This window comes from Chrysemys picta, chromosome 8, assembly GCF_011386835.1.
Source record: "Chrysemys picta bellii isolate R12L10 chromosome 8, ASM1138683v2, whole genome shotgun sequence".
In the NCBI taxonomy this organism is placed as follows: Eukaryota; Metazoa; Chordata; order Testudines; family Emydidae; genus Chrysemys; species Chrysemys picta.
The window spans coordinates 43877936-43891553 of NC_088798.1; the positions used below are offsets into that span (position 1 = coordinate 43877936).

A 13618-nucleotide genomic window follows, 5' to 3' on the forward strand; every position below is an offset into this window, starting at 1 on the left:
AACCCTTCCATACATTTTCACAAGACAAAAGTAGAGTGTCATGAAGTCATTGACATTTTACTTTTCTTGTTCTCATTACCGATTGGAACCAGTTTTTATTCTTCCTGCATGTGCTGTTTCAGACAACTGTCCCTCAAGTTCACTACTCAAACATCCAGGAATAAAACCCATTCCAATAGAGTAAATTACTTTAAAGTCTGTGTCCAAAACCTAGGTTTTATTTTAAGTAACTTCAGAAGTACATATCTCAGTATCTACAAACACTACTACAGTTACTGCTGCATACATCACGTGAGTCTGTTGATAAAGAATAATTAAAATGAACAGTAAATACCCATGTGGGTATTTTGAGTGAGTGCTTGTCAGAAATTTAAAGCTTTCCAAAATTCATGCTTTGGCTTCAGATATGTTTGGATGTTACTTCTGGCATTCAATCATCAATAACACAAGGTTTCACTGTAAGATGCTATTTATATACCCTGATCATGATAATAATGATCTAATTATACAGAGGCTTGAGAGCAGTATTTAAGCTCTGGTTACACGTTACTCTTGCTGTTAAGGCTTGAAGTGGCAGGATAAGAAATACTACATAAATGAGGTGGTGTTTATATTTTCTTATTTCAGTATAAGTTAGAGAATATAAGCGAAATCTACATTTGGTCTGACTTAGTATTGGCTTCAATGGAACTATGTCAATTCATGCCAGCCAGTCAAGGAGCTGGCCCAGTATATTTTGCTGGGTTTATATACAAGAACTAGATGGGCAATGCAAAAACTTTCCATCAATATTCATTTTATTTTCTTTGCATTTTTTGGGTTTCCTTTCCAACTACATATGAATGATCAAGTTTTGCTGGCAAAACATTTGCAGAAAGTAAATTTCAGAGTTGCATATGTGAGTATTAATGGAAACAGAACTTAAAATTCAAATCTGCACTTGCAAGAATTTTAACAGAAGTGCTGTGTGCCCATCCAGGTAAGGAAGAGAAACAGTTGGCAAGAAGAATTTCACCAGAATGCTGACGTAAGTCTTGTACAGAACTCTTGAATTAAATGAGAATGATACTTTTGGTTGATATGTGTTGAGCTTTCTCCCATCTGAAAAAGGGAGCTAAATCAGAATCCACCCTAGTGGTTACTAGGATTACCAACAGTCTTTTGCATATATGGCTGTGGATGACTAGGGTCCATTGTGATTGGTCAGGATATTTTCCTATGTATTGTGGGGGCAAGGGAGGGATGGTGGTTTATTTGTGGTATTGCTTTTTAAATACTAAATGTTGGCATTTCATATGCCAAATCTCAGGTTATTTTTAGAAGTTTGGGGAATCAGACACAAACTAACATTAAATATTTTAGTCTTGCATTTCTTCATACATAAGCCAAAATTAGGTCGTGATTCATTACCTATAGAGATGGTTCCTAAACAAATCTTTAGATACAGACTTTTCAGACCACCTCCACTGTCTAAAATGGACCAAACCAAGAATGGCTGGATTTAAATATTCTAGAACTTAGATAAAATGTGAATTCACATAGAGTTTTCTAGCTCAGGCACATCTATAAATATTTCATATTGTTATAGCACTTTGAAAAATATAAAATATGATCTAGAACTATGTGGTGTTTTTCATAATTATATAGGAATGTCCTACTGTAGGTGCTTTTATTTACTTTAAACAAATCTCTTCTGAGAAGTGACTCTAAACGTGACATTGTGCATGTTTACTGTTTTTCAGTGACTCGCAGATCATATCCGCTTAGTTTACAAGAAACATTTTAGCTTCAAATCTGAAAGTCAAACTGGATTCTTTCCGGCTTGTGTAACATTAAATGCAGCATAATGCACATTGGAAAGAACAATGGAATTATTTATACATATTTCTGGGTCTAAATTACTAGAATCTCTGTTTAATCTACCTAGTGGTTTAAAAACAATCAAATTGCTATGATGCATAGGAAAGGGATAGAAGATATTTAATTTAGAAGGAAATTAATAAAACAGGACACGATTGAGGCAAACAAAAAAATGAAATGTAGAAATAAGGTACTTATCGTCTTATAATACAAGAACAGGGGGCATCACATGAAAGGAAAAACGTAAGATGTATTTCCTCTTATCACTTTTTAGTGCATAACTGGCTTGTGGAACTCTCTGCCACAAGATATCAATTTAAACCAAAAGTTTAGTTGGTTTAAAAAAAAATCTTCTTCCCAAGATGCTTCTGGAGAAGCGCAACAGCATTCTGGTCCTTACTCTGGCCATGTGGTAAAACCACCACAGAGCCCTTGTTCAGCCTTTTGAATGTCAATACCAGATCCATAACAGGAAGAGGAGAGTGAGGGTTTTTTTTTTTATTGATTTTTATATCATTTTCAGTTTTAGTACCAAATCATGCCTCATATACAGAGGAATTAGTTGCCTTATGCACACAGCTGTGGAAGATATAAACTAAATAGACTTTTAAGAGTTTTGGGGGACTTATGTTTTTAGAACTGTTCTGAATATTTCCTGATTCCCCTGTATTATAGCAGATCAGTAATTTCTCAAAATATACAAACACCTGTCTGACCCAAAATTTTCCCTATTAATTATTGCTGCAAAATGCTAACATTAGATATGCTGAGTTTTGAAATTAAGGAGGTAGAAACCCAGACTTTTAAAAGGAATATATTTCCATTTCAACTGATCTTCCTGCCATACTAATTTTTTTTTGTCTTCCAGATGTTGGACGTTTGTCCTAAATTTGAATGGACCTTGTCCGAAATTGAAAATTAGAAGGTATAATGTGTCCATCTGCTAGATTCAGACAGTTCCTTTTTTATAATCCTTTGAATCTTTGTGTATAATCCTTTGTTAGGCCCTACAGTTCTTTGATTGCATGCACATTATTTTCTATTGATTGGTTGTGCTCACTGTCACATGAAAAGGGTGTTAATCCTCTAGTAATTAACATCTTGCTGAGGTCAACAGAGGTCAATACTTTACATTTTTGGATCTGGTGAATTTGGTTCATTGGAACTCCTTGTTTTCATCAGTTCAGCTATTCTATCATTTTTCCTTGGTGTGCTTTGTTCTCCCTGAACACTGGTATTCCGTCTCTTAATCTGCCTCCTTTTCATTCGGTGAAGGATCCATTTTGCTTTTGTACTGTAGAGTGTCTGTGCTGTACACTGTACAGCTGCCTTTATGGCATTGACTGTTGCCTTCTGGCTATTTAGAGAGTTTGCCAAACTGGAAGCTGATTTTGCATTCTTAATGCCTGGGATGTTAGATAATTATACCACAGGGTTCACTTTGTACAGTATTTCACAATATACATAGAATGCAATCAGTATGCAAAATCATTTATAGATAACTGAGTCCCAGGACAGTACAAAGAGCATAATTTTAGCTATTGATGGAAACCCTGCTTCTTTTTAAAGGACACCATTTGTATTTTGTTTCCCTTTCTTGGGATTTTTATTCCATCAAGAATGTATATAAATAATTCCTCACTGCCTCGTAATTTGAAAACCCACTTAGCCTCATTAGTCTGAGACAGTTTTCATTTTTTGTTGCAACAATGCCTGTGCTGAGTGCATTTGTACTATCTGTCTTCACAGTCTCATATGCAAGAGGTATTTTTGACACAGTTGAAATCCCATTAATCAGATGCCAAGCATTAGTCTGCTTGTATCTTTTATTATGTCTTTCTTCTCTCTGTTCCTGATATTAAGGATAAACATAATGGTCGCTTTCTTTGGGAAATGGATACAATCTGCAAGTGTTCCTACTTAAGCAGAATTAATGAGACAGTTCACTGCATTTCAGCGAGCTACACTTTGTGTTAAATGACTGTCCAATAAACTTTCAGAATTGTGCTTAGCTTCACCCTTGCCACCCTTTCTCTGTGTATTTCTTTATAAATTTACCAACCACTGCACTGTATGTCCTTTGCACCTTGCATACAAACATAAAGAGGGCAAGTGTTTTATTGTGTTCAATTTTCATACAGAGAAAAATGAAGAGAGGTAACAATTATGTTTGATACAATATAAGAATGTGAAGGACAGTGTGGTATGCTCAATGAAAAACACCTTACATAATAACAGCTTTTATTCTCCCAGCTACAGGAGGAAATACATGCAATATCTATACTGTATATGAAACCATTTAAAAAAATCCTGCTACACAGCACTTTCCACAACAGCTATTATAGCACAGCTCCATTTGCCTTACTTTCGAACACACATTCATTAAATAGAGCTTCAAATAGCAAAACTTTGACTTTTTTGTTTTTAAACAAGTTTTGCACATGTTTAGTACTGGCCTCAGTAAAGGGCTTAATTCTGCATTCCTTGCCCTCCCAAAATTCACTCAAAAAAATCATATCAGGCCCCAATACACCAGCATATTTAAGCACATACTTAGCTTTAAACACATGACTACCACCTAATGACTTCAGTTTACTCTACCACAGTGGGACTACTTAAGTGCTTTGCTGAATTGGGCCGAGTCAGCTGGAATTTTGGCTGTGGAAGGAATAACTATAGGGTTACCATATTCAAACATTTAAAAAAGAGGACACTCCACGGGGCTCCGGTCCCGCCCCCGGCCCTGCCCCAACTCCGCCCCTTCCCCAACCCCGCCCCAACCCCACCCCTTCTCCGCCCCCATTCCAACCCCTTCCCCAAAGTCCCTGCCCCAACTCTGCCCCCTCCTCTGAGCACCCCGCATTCCCCCTCCTCCCTCCCACTCTGATCTTGGTTGGGGGTTGCTAAGTGCTTCCCTGCTCCCCACTCGCTCTGCAGCCTCTATGCCCTTGCCTGCCCTGCTCCCCCTCGCCCTGCAGCCTCTGCACCCCCCTGCCCCTGCAGCCTCTGTGCCCCCTGCTCCCCACTCGCCCTGCAGCCTCTGCACCCCCTCGCCCCTGCAGCCTCTGTGCCCCCTGCTCCCCACTCGCCCTGCAGCCTCTACACCCCCCCGCCCTGCAGCCTCTACACACACCCCCGCCGCCGCCTGCCCTGCTCCCCCCACTCACCCAGCAGAGGGAGAAATGCAGGCTCCACGTGGACTCAAACACTTCTGCCTGCTCTGTGGGGGAGGAGGGAGTGGGGGAGGGAGAAGGACTCTGACTGCTAGAGGCCCTAGTGGCTGCGAGCGGCTTTCAATCAGGCCAGGCGTCCAATCAGCTGCGCCGCACTCCGCAGGAGGGGAAATCCCGGACATTTCTACTTCATTAGATATCCCCCCCGGATGGCCATTTAAGGCTGAAAAAGCCGGACATGTCCGGGGAAACCCGGACGGATGGTAACCCTAAATAACTATTTTTCCCCACACTGACTTATTTTTCCAGGTCTCTAAACTATTGATTCTGCCCTACTCAGAACATGCTGTTGTGGTGGCCTATATAGGCACTTACCTATATAGGCACAGTCCCATCACCATAATATCTAGGCCCCTCAAATATTTTTTTCACTCTTTATGAAAATGCCTTTGCCCCTTTACTCCGGTGCTAAGCCTAAACTGAACATTTTGCAGTTCTGATGTTTCTGATTTGATAATACCCTGATAAGTGACATGAGTAGCAGGAGCACGTTGCTGGTGCATTGATCTGGCAAGCAAGTGAATTACAGAGACACTACTTTTACTGTATCATGATTCACATTAGAATACAAGCATATTTCAAACCATTAAATAAACTACAGGACTAAGGACATGTTGGTCACCATGAACGGAAACATCTGAAAAAAACAAAAACTAATTGATTTAGATTCAGTTAATCTAGGATCACATGCTAAAATGCATTAATCCCAATTACATGGCTATTGTATGACATCACTATAGATCAGGCTTAAGGTTGATAATCATATGTGAATATCTTATTTTTCTGAGTTTGTAAATTTGGGGGGGAGGGTGGTGGGAGGAAATAATTACAACACAAGGGAAAAAATTACAGGTCAGTTACTGATACACACTCTCTGCTTTAACTCTATCATAACATATGTTCTGTTATCTGGGAATATTTAAAACAAGATAGCTTGAGTCTTCTAAAATATTGTTCCTTAGACACTGTTATAATAATATAGTATCTTAGTGACTATGCACAATATTTAGAAAAAACTGGGAGTGTTTTGAAATGAACTCTTGAAAATTCTGCATAACTGGGTATCCATTGTGATGATTGGTGAGAGCAATGAATTTGCACTTTGTACTCAGGTCTGAAAACATCTACTCATAACTTTTTCAATAACGCCCTGATAAATAATGTTTAGAAGTCTCTCTCATTGTAAATCTGCAGTAAATGGATAGGTACTATTTATTTAGATAAGGAAGAAATAATTTAGAATCACAGGTCCCCTTTGATCCAGGTTTTGTTTTATGATTTTTTTTTTTTTTTTTTGCAATTCCAGATTTAAATTTCAATCTTCAATATAACTTTTTGCTCCAATCTGTGCTTAATGTAAAGAATAATGATAGCATAATTTAAACTGTATAATAAATAATTCATAGTGAATAATTTTTTCCAGTTAATGTAGTCTCCTTTTTTGGTTTGTGAATTGTCTGCAAAAGGCATGCAATCTTCTCATACAATAGTTTATCTGAAATTTCTTACCAAATAATTCTTATTAAAAAAATTGTGTCCATAGCTTGTTTATATCTGATAGATGGAATTTGACCTGTATTGGTTAGCTTTGCAGGCAGATAAGATTCTGAATACACACAGGGAGAAGCCCTGTTAAGAAGGAAGATACTGGGCTAGATTGACCATTGGTCTTACCCAGTATGTCCATTCTTATGTTATACCATTTTAGAGGCTTTTTTTTTTTTTTAAGAGTAGAACTATACTTTAAGGGTCTAGATGTACTGCTCTACAAGGCCATCTGCCTGGGCGATGGCAGACCGAGGTTCTAACAATTCTGGGTTTTAATAAAAGGCATACCTTTCCTTCCTGAACACTAGCACGAAGAATAATCAGAGAGCTGCCACTTGAGCGATCACCTTTAATAATTCAGATGCAACAATGACTCTACAAGCTGGTATGAAACATGGCCTATTGCTCCCTGGAGGATCAGCAGTGTCTTCATCTTGGGGTGGAGTTGAAGGCTGACCCTCCCGTCCTCCAATTGCCTGGTTAGTCACTCTACACACACTCACTCCCTTTAGTTCCTCCCCTACTTCCTTTTGTATTTTACTCATTGCAGGTAAGGAGGCAGACAAAGACGCTCAGGGGGGGATGAGTGACTGGCCAGAGAAGAAGCCTCTGCCAGCTCAACAAACTACTTAGCCTGTAGCTTTCTCTTTTCTGCCTTTGAAACTTAAGCCACAAATGAAGGTTCTGAAGGAAAGAGAAGAAACAATAGGGAAAGAAACAGGAAGTGGATCAAATATTATGGTCCCTCTCTACTGTTCTCATGGAGACAAGAGGTTGTAAAGATGTCAGATAATCCCACCAGGGAATATCCCTGGCATGGAGTAATCTCAGGTGGCATAGGGCCAGCATAATCAAGCCTTCACCATTGAAGCCCCAGGCACAAGGGATGTATAGAAAGCATGCGTGTGGGGAAAAGCACCACTGTGCTCTGTATATTTTCAGCAGCTGGGATGATCTCTTGGTGCCATAGGAACCTGGATTTAAGATGTTTCTGTTGGCTGTTCTGTCAGGTTCCGGGTGGCCTGTAATCAGGAGGGGGAAAAAAGGAGATTTAAATCTACCTTTGCCTTCATCTGTGCAATCTCTGTGTCTAATGTAGCTTGGATAGAAGATAGAATCAGAGATAGGTAGCGGGCATCAAATCAGCCCAAAGAGGAAGCCAAGTTGGAAGGTAAACTAGAGGGGGGTAAAATGGAGAGAAGGGAAATAGAGGAAACAAATTAGGGATGGAGACTTCAGAAATATTTGTAGGTAGCAAAACCAGGCTAGAGGATACATGACTGGATCGGGGGCAGGAGGGAGGGAAGATGGGAGAACAATTGAAAAGAAGCCTAGCTGAAGAGGGCAGATATGGTTTGGGTGGGGACTCAGGATCTTCAGAGGGGAGACAGAAGGAAAGAAAAGAACATTCAGAGGGGCAAAGAGAAGAACTTTAGGGAGGCAAGGATTAAAGAAACCTGCAAAGGCACTCCTGGCCCCTCCCACACCAATGAAAACATAAGAATTGCCATACTGGATCAGACCTGAGATCTATCCAGCCCAGTACCAGAGACTTCAGAGAAAGATGTAAGAACCCCATAGTAGGCAGAAGTGGATAATCTGCCCCCGAAATTGGTTTCATGATCTCTAATAGTTCCAGATTGATTAAAGCCTTAAGGTTGAATATCCCTTCCAAAATTTGTACAATCATTAATACTGATCATTCTGGATATTCTCATTATCTATATAAATGTTGAATCTCTTTCTAAATCTAACTTTCTTTCTAAATTCTTGGCCTCAATGACTTCCTGTGGCAAAGAGTTCCACAGTTTTATCACACTGTGTGAAAAAGTATTTCCTTTTGTCAGTTTTGAATTAGCCACCTTTAATTTCATTGAAATGTCACTGTGTTCTTGTGTTGTACAGGGAGAACAACAGTTCCTGAGCGGACTTCTCTAGACCATTCATTATTTTAAACACTCTTATGTCCCCTCTTATTCATCTCCTTTCTAAGGTGAGCAAACCAAGTCTTTTCAATCTCCCTTCATGAGAGAGTTTTCCCATGTCTTCATTGAGCTGTTTACAGTGATGCCAAGGTTTCTTTCTGGAGTTGATATTTTAATTTAGAATCTTGTAAGGTGCATGAATAATTTTATTCCCCCCCCCCCTCAAGTGTGCATTATTTTACATTTATCAACACTCCATTTCATTTGCCACCCTGTTGCCCATTTACCTAGTTTGTTTAGGTTTCTCTGAAGTTCTTCACAATCCTCTCTGGTCTACATGCTGAAATAGAATCTACCTCCTAAGGTGAAACAATTGACTTTTCTTCACTGGAATACCCCTAACAAAGGGCCTGATTGTGCTCCCACACACAGTGTCTCTCCCCATCTCCAATAAATCTTACAGTAGCCTAGTTTCTCTGTGAATTATGTCCCGGGCAACAGTTTTGTGGTGCAGAAAGCAAAAAGTAAAAAATTCCTAAGGTTTACTTCTGCTGCCTCTTTCTGAGGGCTCCAGTAACTTGTTCAAGATCTCCTAATAATAAAGAGTTATACTTATCAAATTAGGGAACAGAGGCAATACCATGTGACCAACGACAACCAACCAAACTAGCTCAGATTTCAATACCTGCTACTGAGCACTTGCTGCAACTGTTCATAATTATGTTACAGAGTTAGATTAAAAACTGCACAATAATCAGTCAACAAAATACATCTGAGGAAATAATCGTGCTCATATTCTGCAAACAGAAAAACAGGAATAATAAGTTGATTAAATGATTTGCTGTAATTATTAATTCAGCTCGACTTATTTATTACTAATCCCAGTTTTTCTCTCTGGCATATTCTCAGCACATACACCTTTAAAATGTACTGCTATCTAACATTGATGTTTGTATTCCTACTTCAAATCACTAATAAGAACATGCCATACCGTAAGTAATATCAGGTTCTCAATAATGCTTGCAAAATTCCTTTTACTGTTGAGGTATTTAAAATCCCTGCACATTTTACCAAGTTAGTTTCTATCCACTGGCATAATTAAAATCACATGGAAAATTTTTACATGGATACTCTGCCAGTTTTAAACAGAAGAGAGGAAATAAATGAATGAACTTATATAAATCCTTGTTAAAATATTCATTTAGAATTAGTCTCTTCTGTTTTCTATAGTTAAAACATAAGCATTATTATTTTCCCAGAACCAATAATTCACTGTATTAGGAACCTTATGAAAATATTAAGACACAAGTTAAATCCAATCCCCATAAAGTCAATGACAGACTCCTATTGGCTTCAAAGGGGACAGGATTTCACCTGAAAAGCACTAACAATTTAGTTCAGGCACATGCAAGACAGAGTAGACACAAACAACATATGGAATATAGACCGAACAGAGTCAGGGGAGCCACTTGTAACCAAACCTAATTTAAAATTATTATAAATTTAATTTCATATATATATATATATATATATATATATATATATATACACACACACACACACACACACACACACACTTAAAATAGCATTAGAATTGATGTTTTATCTCTTCTTTGTGGAGTACCTGGGATGAGTAAAATCTTCATGTATATGATTGCTCTTGATATTGAATACACTAAGGCCTGGTCTACACTAGGCGTTTATGTCGAAGTTAGCGCCGTTACATCGAATTAACCCTGCACCCGTCCACACTGCGATGCTATTTAGTTCGACATAGAGGTCTCTTTAATTCGACTTCTGTACTCCTCCCCGACGAGGGGAGTAGCGCTAAATTCGACATGGCCATGTCGAATTAGGCTAGGTGTGGATGGAAATCGACGCTAATAGCTCCGGGAGCTATCCCACAGTGCACCACTCTGTTGACGCTCTGGACAGCAGTGCGAGCTCGGATGCTCTGACCAGCCACACAGGAAAAGCCCCGGGAAAATTTGAATTTGAATTCCTTTTCCTGTCTGGCCAGTTTGAATCTCATTTCCTGTCTGGACATCGTGGCGAGCACAGCAGCACTGGCAACGATGCAGAGCTCTCCAGCAGTGATGGCCGTGCAGTCTGTGAATAGAAAGAGAGCCCCAGCATGGACTGATCGTGAAGTCTTGGATCTCATCGCTGTGTGGGGCGATGAGTCCGTGCTTTCTGAGCTGCGATCCAAAAGAAGGAATGCAAAGATCTACGAGAAGATCTCAAAAGACATGGCAGAGAGAGGATACAGCCGGGATGCAACGCAGTGCCGCGTGAAAATCAAGGAGCTGAGACAAGGCTACCAGAAGACCAAAGAGGCAAACGGACGCTCCGGATCCCATCCCCAGACATCCCGTTTCTACGAGGCACTGCATTCCATCCTCGGTGCGGCCGCCACCACTACCCCACCAGTGACCGTGGACTCTGAGGATGGGATACTGTCCACGGCCGGTTCCTCGGACATGTTAGGGGACGGGGAAGATGAGGAAGGAGATGAGGAGGGCGAGGCAGTCGGCAGCTCTCACAACGCTGATTTCCCCGACAGCCAGGATCTCTTCATCACCCTTACAGAGATCCCCTACGAAGCGTCCCGAGCCGTTACCCCGGACACAGAATCTGGTGAAGGATCAGCCAGTAAGTGTTGTAAACATCTAAACATTTATTTTAAACAAAACAGGAATATTAACAATTAAAAGAATGGGTTGTTCATGATTAGTGTGCCCTAGGCGCTTAACGGTTTAGTAAGGGGCAGTGCAAGTTTTGAAAAGAAATCTAGCAATGTCCGGTTTTCAGTGATTGTCCTGCACAAGCCGCTCTACTGTTTATTCCCTGCTACTGCAGCTACAGTAAAATGCGGTCTATGTGTCCGGGGATAGAGCAGTAATCCTCCTGGGACATCTCGATGAAGCTCTCCTGGAGGTAACTTGAAAGCCGTTGCATGAGGTTCTTGGGGAGAGCGGCCTTATTGGGTCCTCCGAAGTACGACACGTTGCCGCGCCACGAGATTATCAAGTACTCCGGGATCATTGCTCTGCACAGCAGGGCGGCATACGGCCCTGGTCTTTGGAGGCTTTCCCGGAGCATTCTCTCTTTGTCGCTCTCGGAGATCCTCATCAGGGTGATGTCGGCCATGGTGACCTGCTTTTAATTAGGTAGGGGAATGTTAGTGTTGGGACTGCTTTCCCATTCCTTTACAGAACTGTAACCGCTGGTTTGCAGCCACGCGGTGGAGGCGGGAGAGGGGCAGCCGAAAGGGATCGTTCCCGGGGACAGCCGCGAGGGGGTGGGACAGGGGCAGAGTTCCCGCTTGCCGGATTGCTGGCAGCAGGGACTGACATTGATTTAAATGTGAAATGAGGCCAGTGGTAATATAAAAGTTTTAAACTGCCACAAGTGTACGGCTTACCATGTCTGCCTGCAACAGAAATTCCGTTGTGCTGCCTCGCTTCTCAAATGTGCTGTTCAAGACCCCAGGCACTGAATGCGAAGGCCGAGAATTCGACCTTGTGCTGAGTGCGCATGTGAAAGGTGCTGTGCATGGTCTTGTTCACAGAGAAAGACTATGTTCTTTGTTCACAACTACATTTATCTTTCTTAGGAATTCACTCCCTTTTTCCCATTTCCACAGCCCCGTCTGCGACTGTCTCACAACCTAGCCTGGAATCACACTCCCAGAGGCTAGCGCGGATTAGGCGTAGGAAGAAGAGGACACGGGAGGACATGTTCTCTGAGCTTATGGCCTGTTCCCAAGCCCAGGCAGCACAGCAGACCCAGTGGCGGGAGAACTTGACCCGAATGCACCAAGCCAACATGGATCGGGAGGAGAGGTGGCGGCAGGAAGACCAGCAGGCGACTCAAACGCTGCTTGGACTACTGAGGGAGCAAACGGACACGCTCCGGCGCCTTGTGGATGTTCTGCAGGAACGGAGGCAGGAGGACAGAGCCCCGCTGCAGTCCATCTCTAACCGCCCTCCCCCGCCACCAAGTCCCATACCCACCTCACCCAAAGTGCAAAGAAGGAGAGGTGGCAGAGTCCCTGCTAACTCTCACTCCACCCCTGCAGAGAGCTCTAGTAGCAGAAGGCTCTCATTTCCCAAAATTTGAAAAGTTCTTTCCTTCCCGCCTGACAGAAGCCCACGTCCAAGTTTCACCTCCCAATGCCATGTGTAGTTGATAATAAAAAATTCGTTTCTGTTAACTACTGTTTCAATCATGTTCTTTTGGAGGAGGAGGGGAAAGGGGGTTGGTAATTGGACAGGACAGTCTCCTTTGGCAGGGTACATAGTCGGGGGCAGGCACAGCAGCAGGGCACATACACAGTGCAGTGATGCAGTGACTAGTTACCCCGGTTAGTCTGGGAGGTTGTTTTCATGTTATGTTGGGGGGGGGGGTTGCTCTGTGACTTTGTGGCGGGGGAGGGCAGTTACAGATCTTGAGCGCCGGTCCTTAGGCAGGATCACAGAGCCACACAGCAGGGGATCTGTAACCGTCCTCCCCCTGCCACAAAGTCAAATAGACCCCCCATACACACAGTCCCGATCAGGAGGGGTGACAGGCTCCGTTGAAACAAGCATCCCACCGCAGCGGAGCCCGTCAATCCTTGAGTTTAGAAGCTGCATTCGCGTCACAACACTACACCCGCTCCGCACCACAGTCTGCGTCCCAGTTTTAAAAAATTCCCGCGAAAACAGTATTAAAGAAAACGGTGTGCTTTAACAAAGTAGAACTATTTTTATTTCGACACGTGTGTTGGAGGGGGGGTGAAGGGGGTATGTAACTGGATAGGATAGTCAACATTACCTGGGTAAAGAAACGGGGGCAGGTTTAGCTTCTCAGTACACAAACTATAAAGTCACAGGTTACCCTGCTCACTCAGGAACTTTGCTTTCAAAGCCTCCCGGATGCACAGCGCTTCCCGCTGGTCTCTTCTAATCGCCCGGCTGTCTGGCTGTGAGTAATCACCAGCCAGGCTATTTTCCTCAACCTCCCACCCCGCCATAAAGGTCTCCCCCTTGCTCTCACAGAGATTGTGGA

At 42.0% G+C, this 13618-nt stretch overlaps 1 protein-coding gene and 1 long non-coding RNA gene across 2 annotated transcripts; both read left to right on the forward strand.

The window, feature by feature from the left end:
• Window positions 1–580: 580 nt before the first annotated feature.
• LOC135973042 (uncharacterized) lies at window positions 581–3290 on the forward strand. The gene is made up of 3 exons (XR_010589741.1): window positions 581–898; window positions 980–1027; window positions 2729–3290. It is a non-coding gene; the product is annotated as an uncharacterized LOC135973042 (long non-coding RNA).
• A 6952-nt stretch (window positions 3291–10242) lies between these two features.
• On the forward strand, window positions 10243–12846 carry LOC135973043 (uncharacterized). The gene is made up of 2 exons (XM_065554383.1): window positions 10243–11218; window positions 12213–12846. The coding sequence occupies exons 1-2, from the start codon at window positions 10642–10644 to the stop codon at window positions 12686–12688; spliced, it is 1053 nt and encodes a 350-aa protein (XP_065410455.1). The 5' UTR covers window positions 10243–10641; the 3' UTR covers window positions 12689–12846.
• The last annotated feature ends 772 nt before the right edge of the window (window positions 12847–13618 follow it).

Coding starts and splice junctions, on each gene's coding strand:
- LOC135973043 (XM_065554383.1), top strand. CDS start 10,642: ATGCAGAGCTCTCCAGCAGTGATGGCCGTGCAGTCTGTGAATAGAAAG. Junction 11,219..12,212: donor ATCTGGTGAAGGATCAGCCA/GTAAGTGTTGTA, acceptor CCATTTCCACAG/CCCCGTCTGCGACTGTCTCA.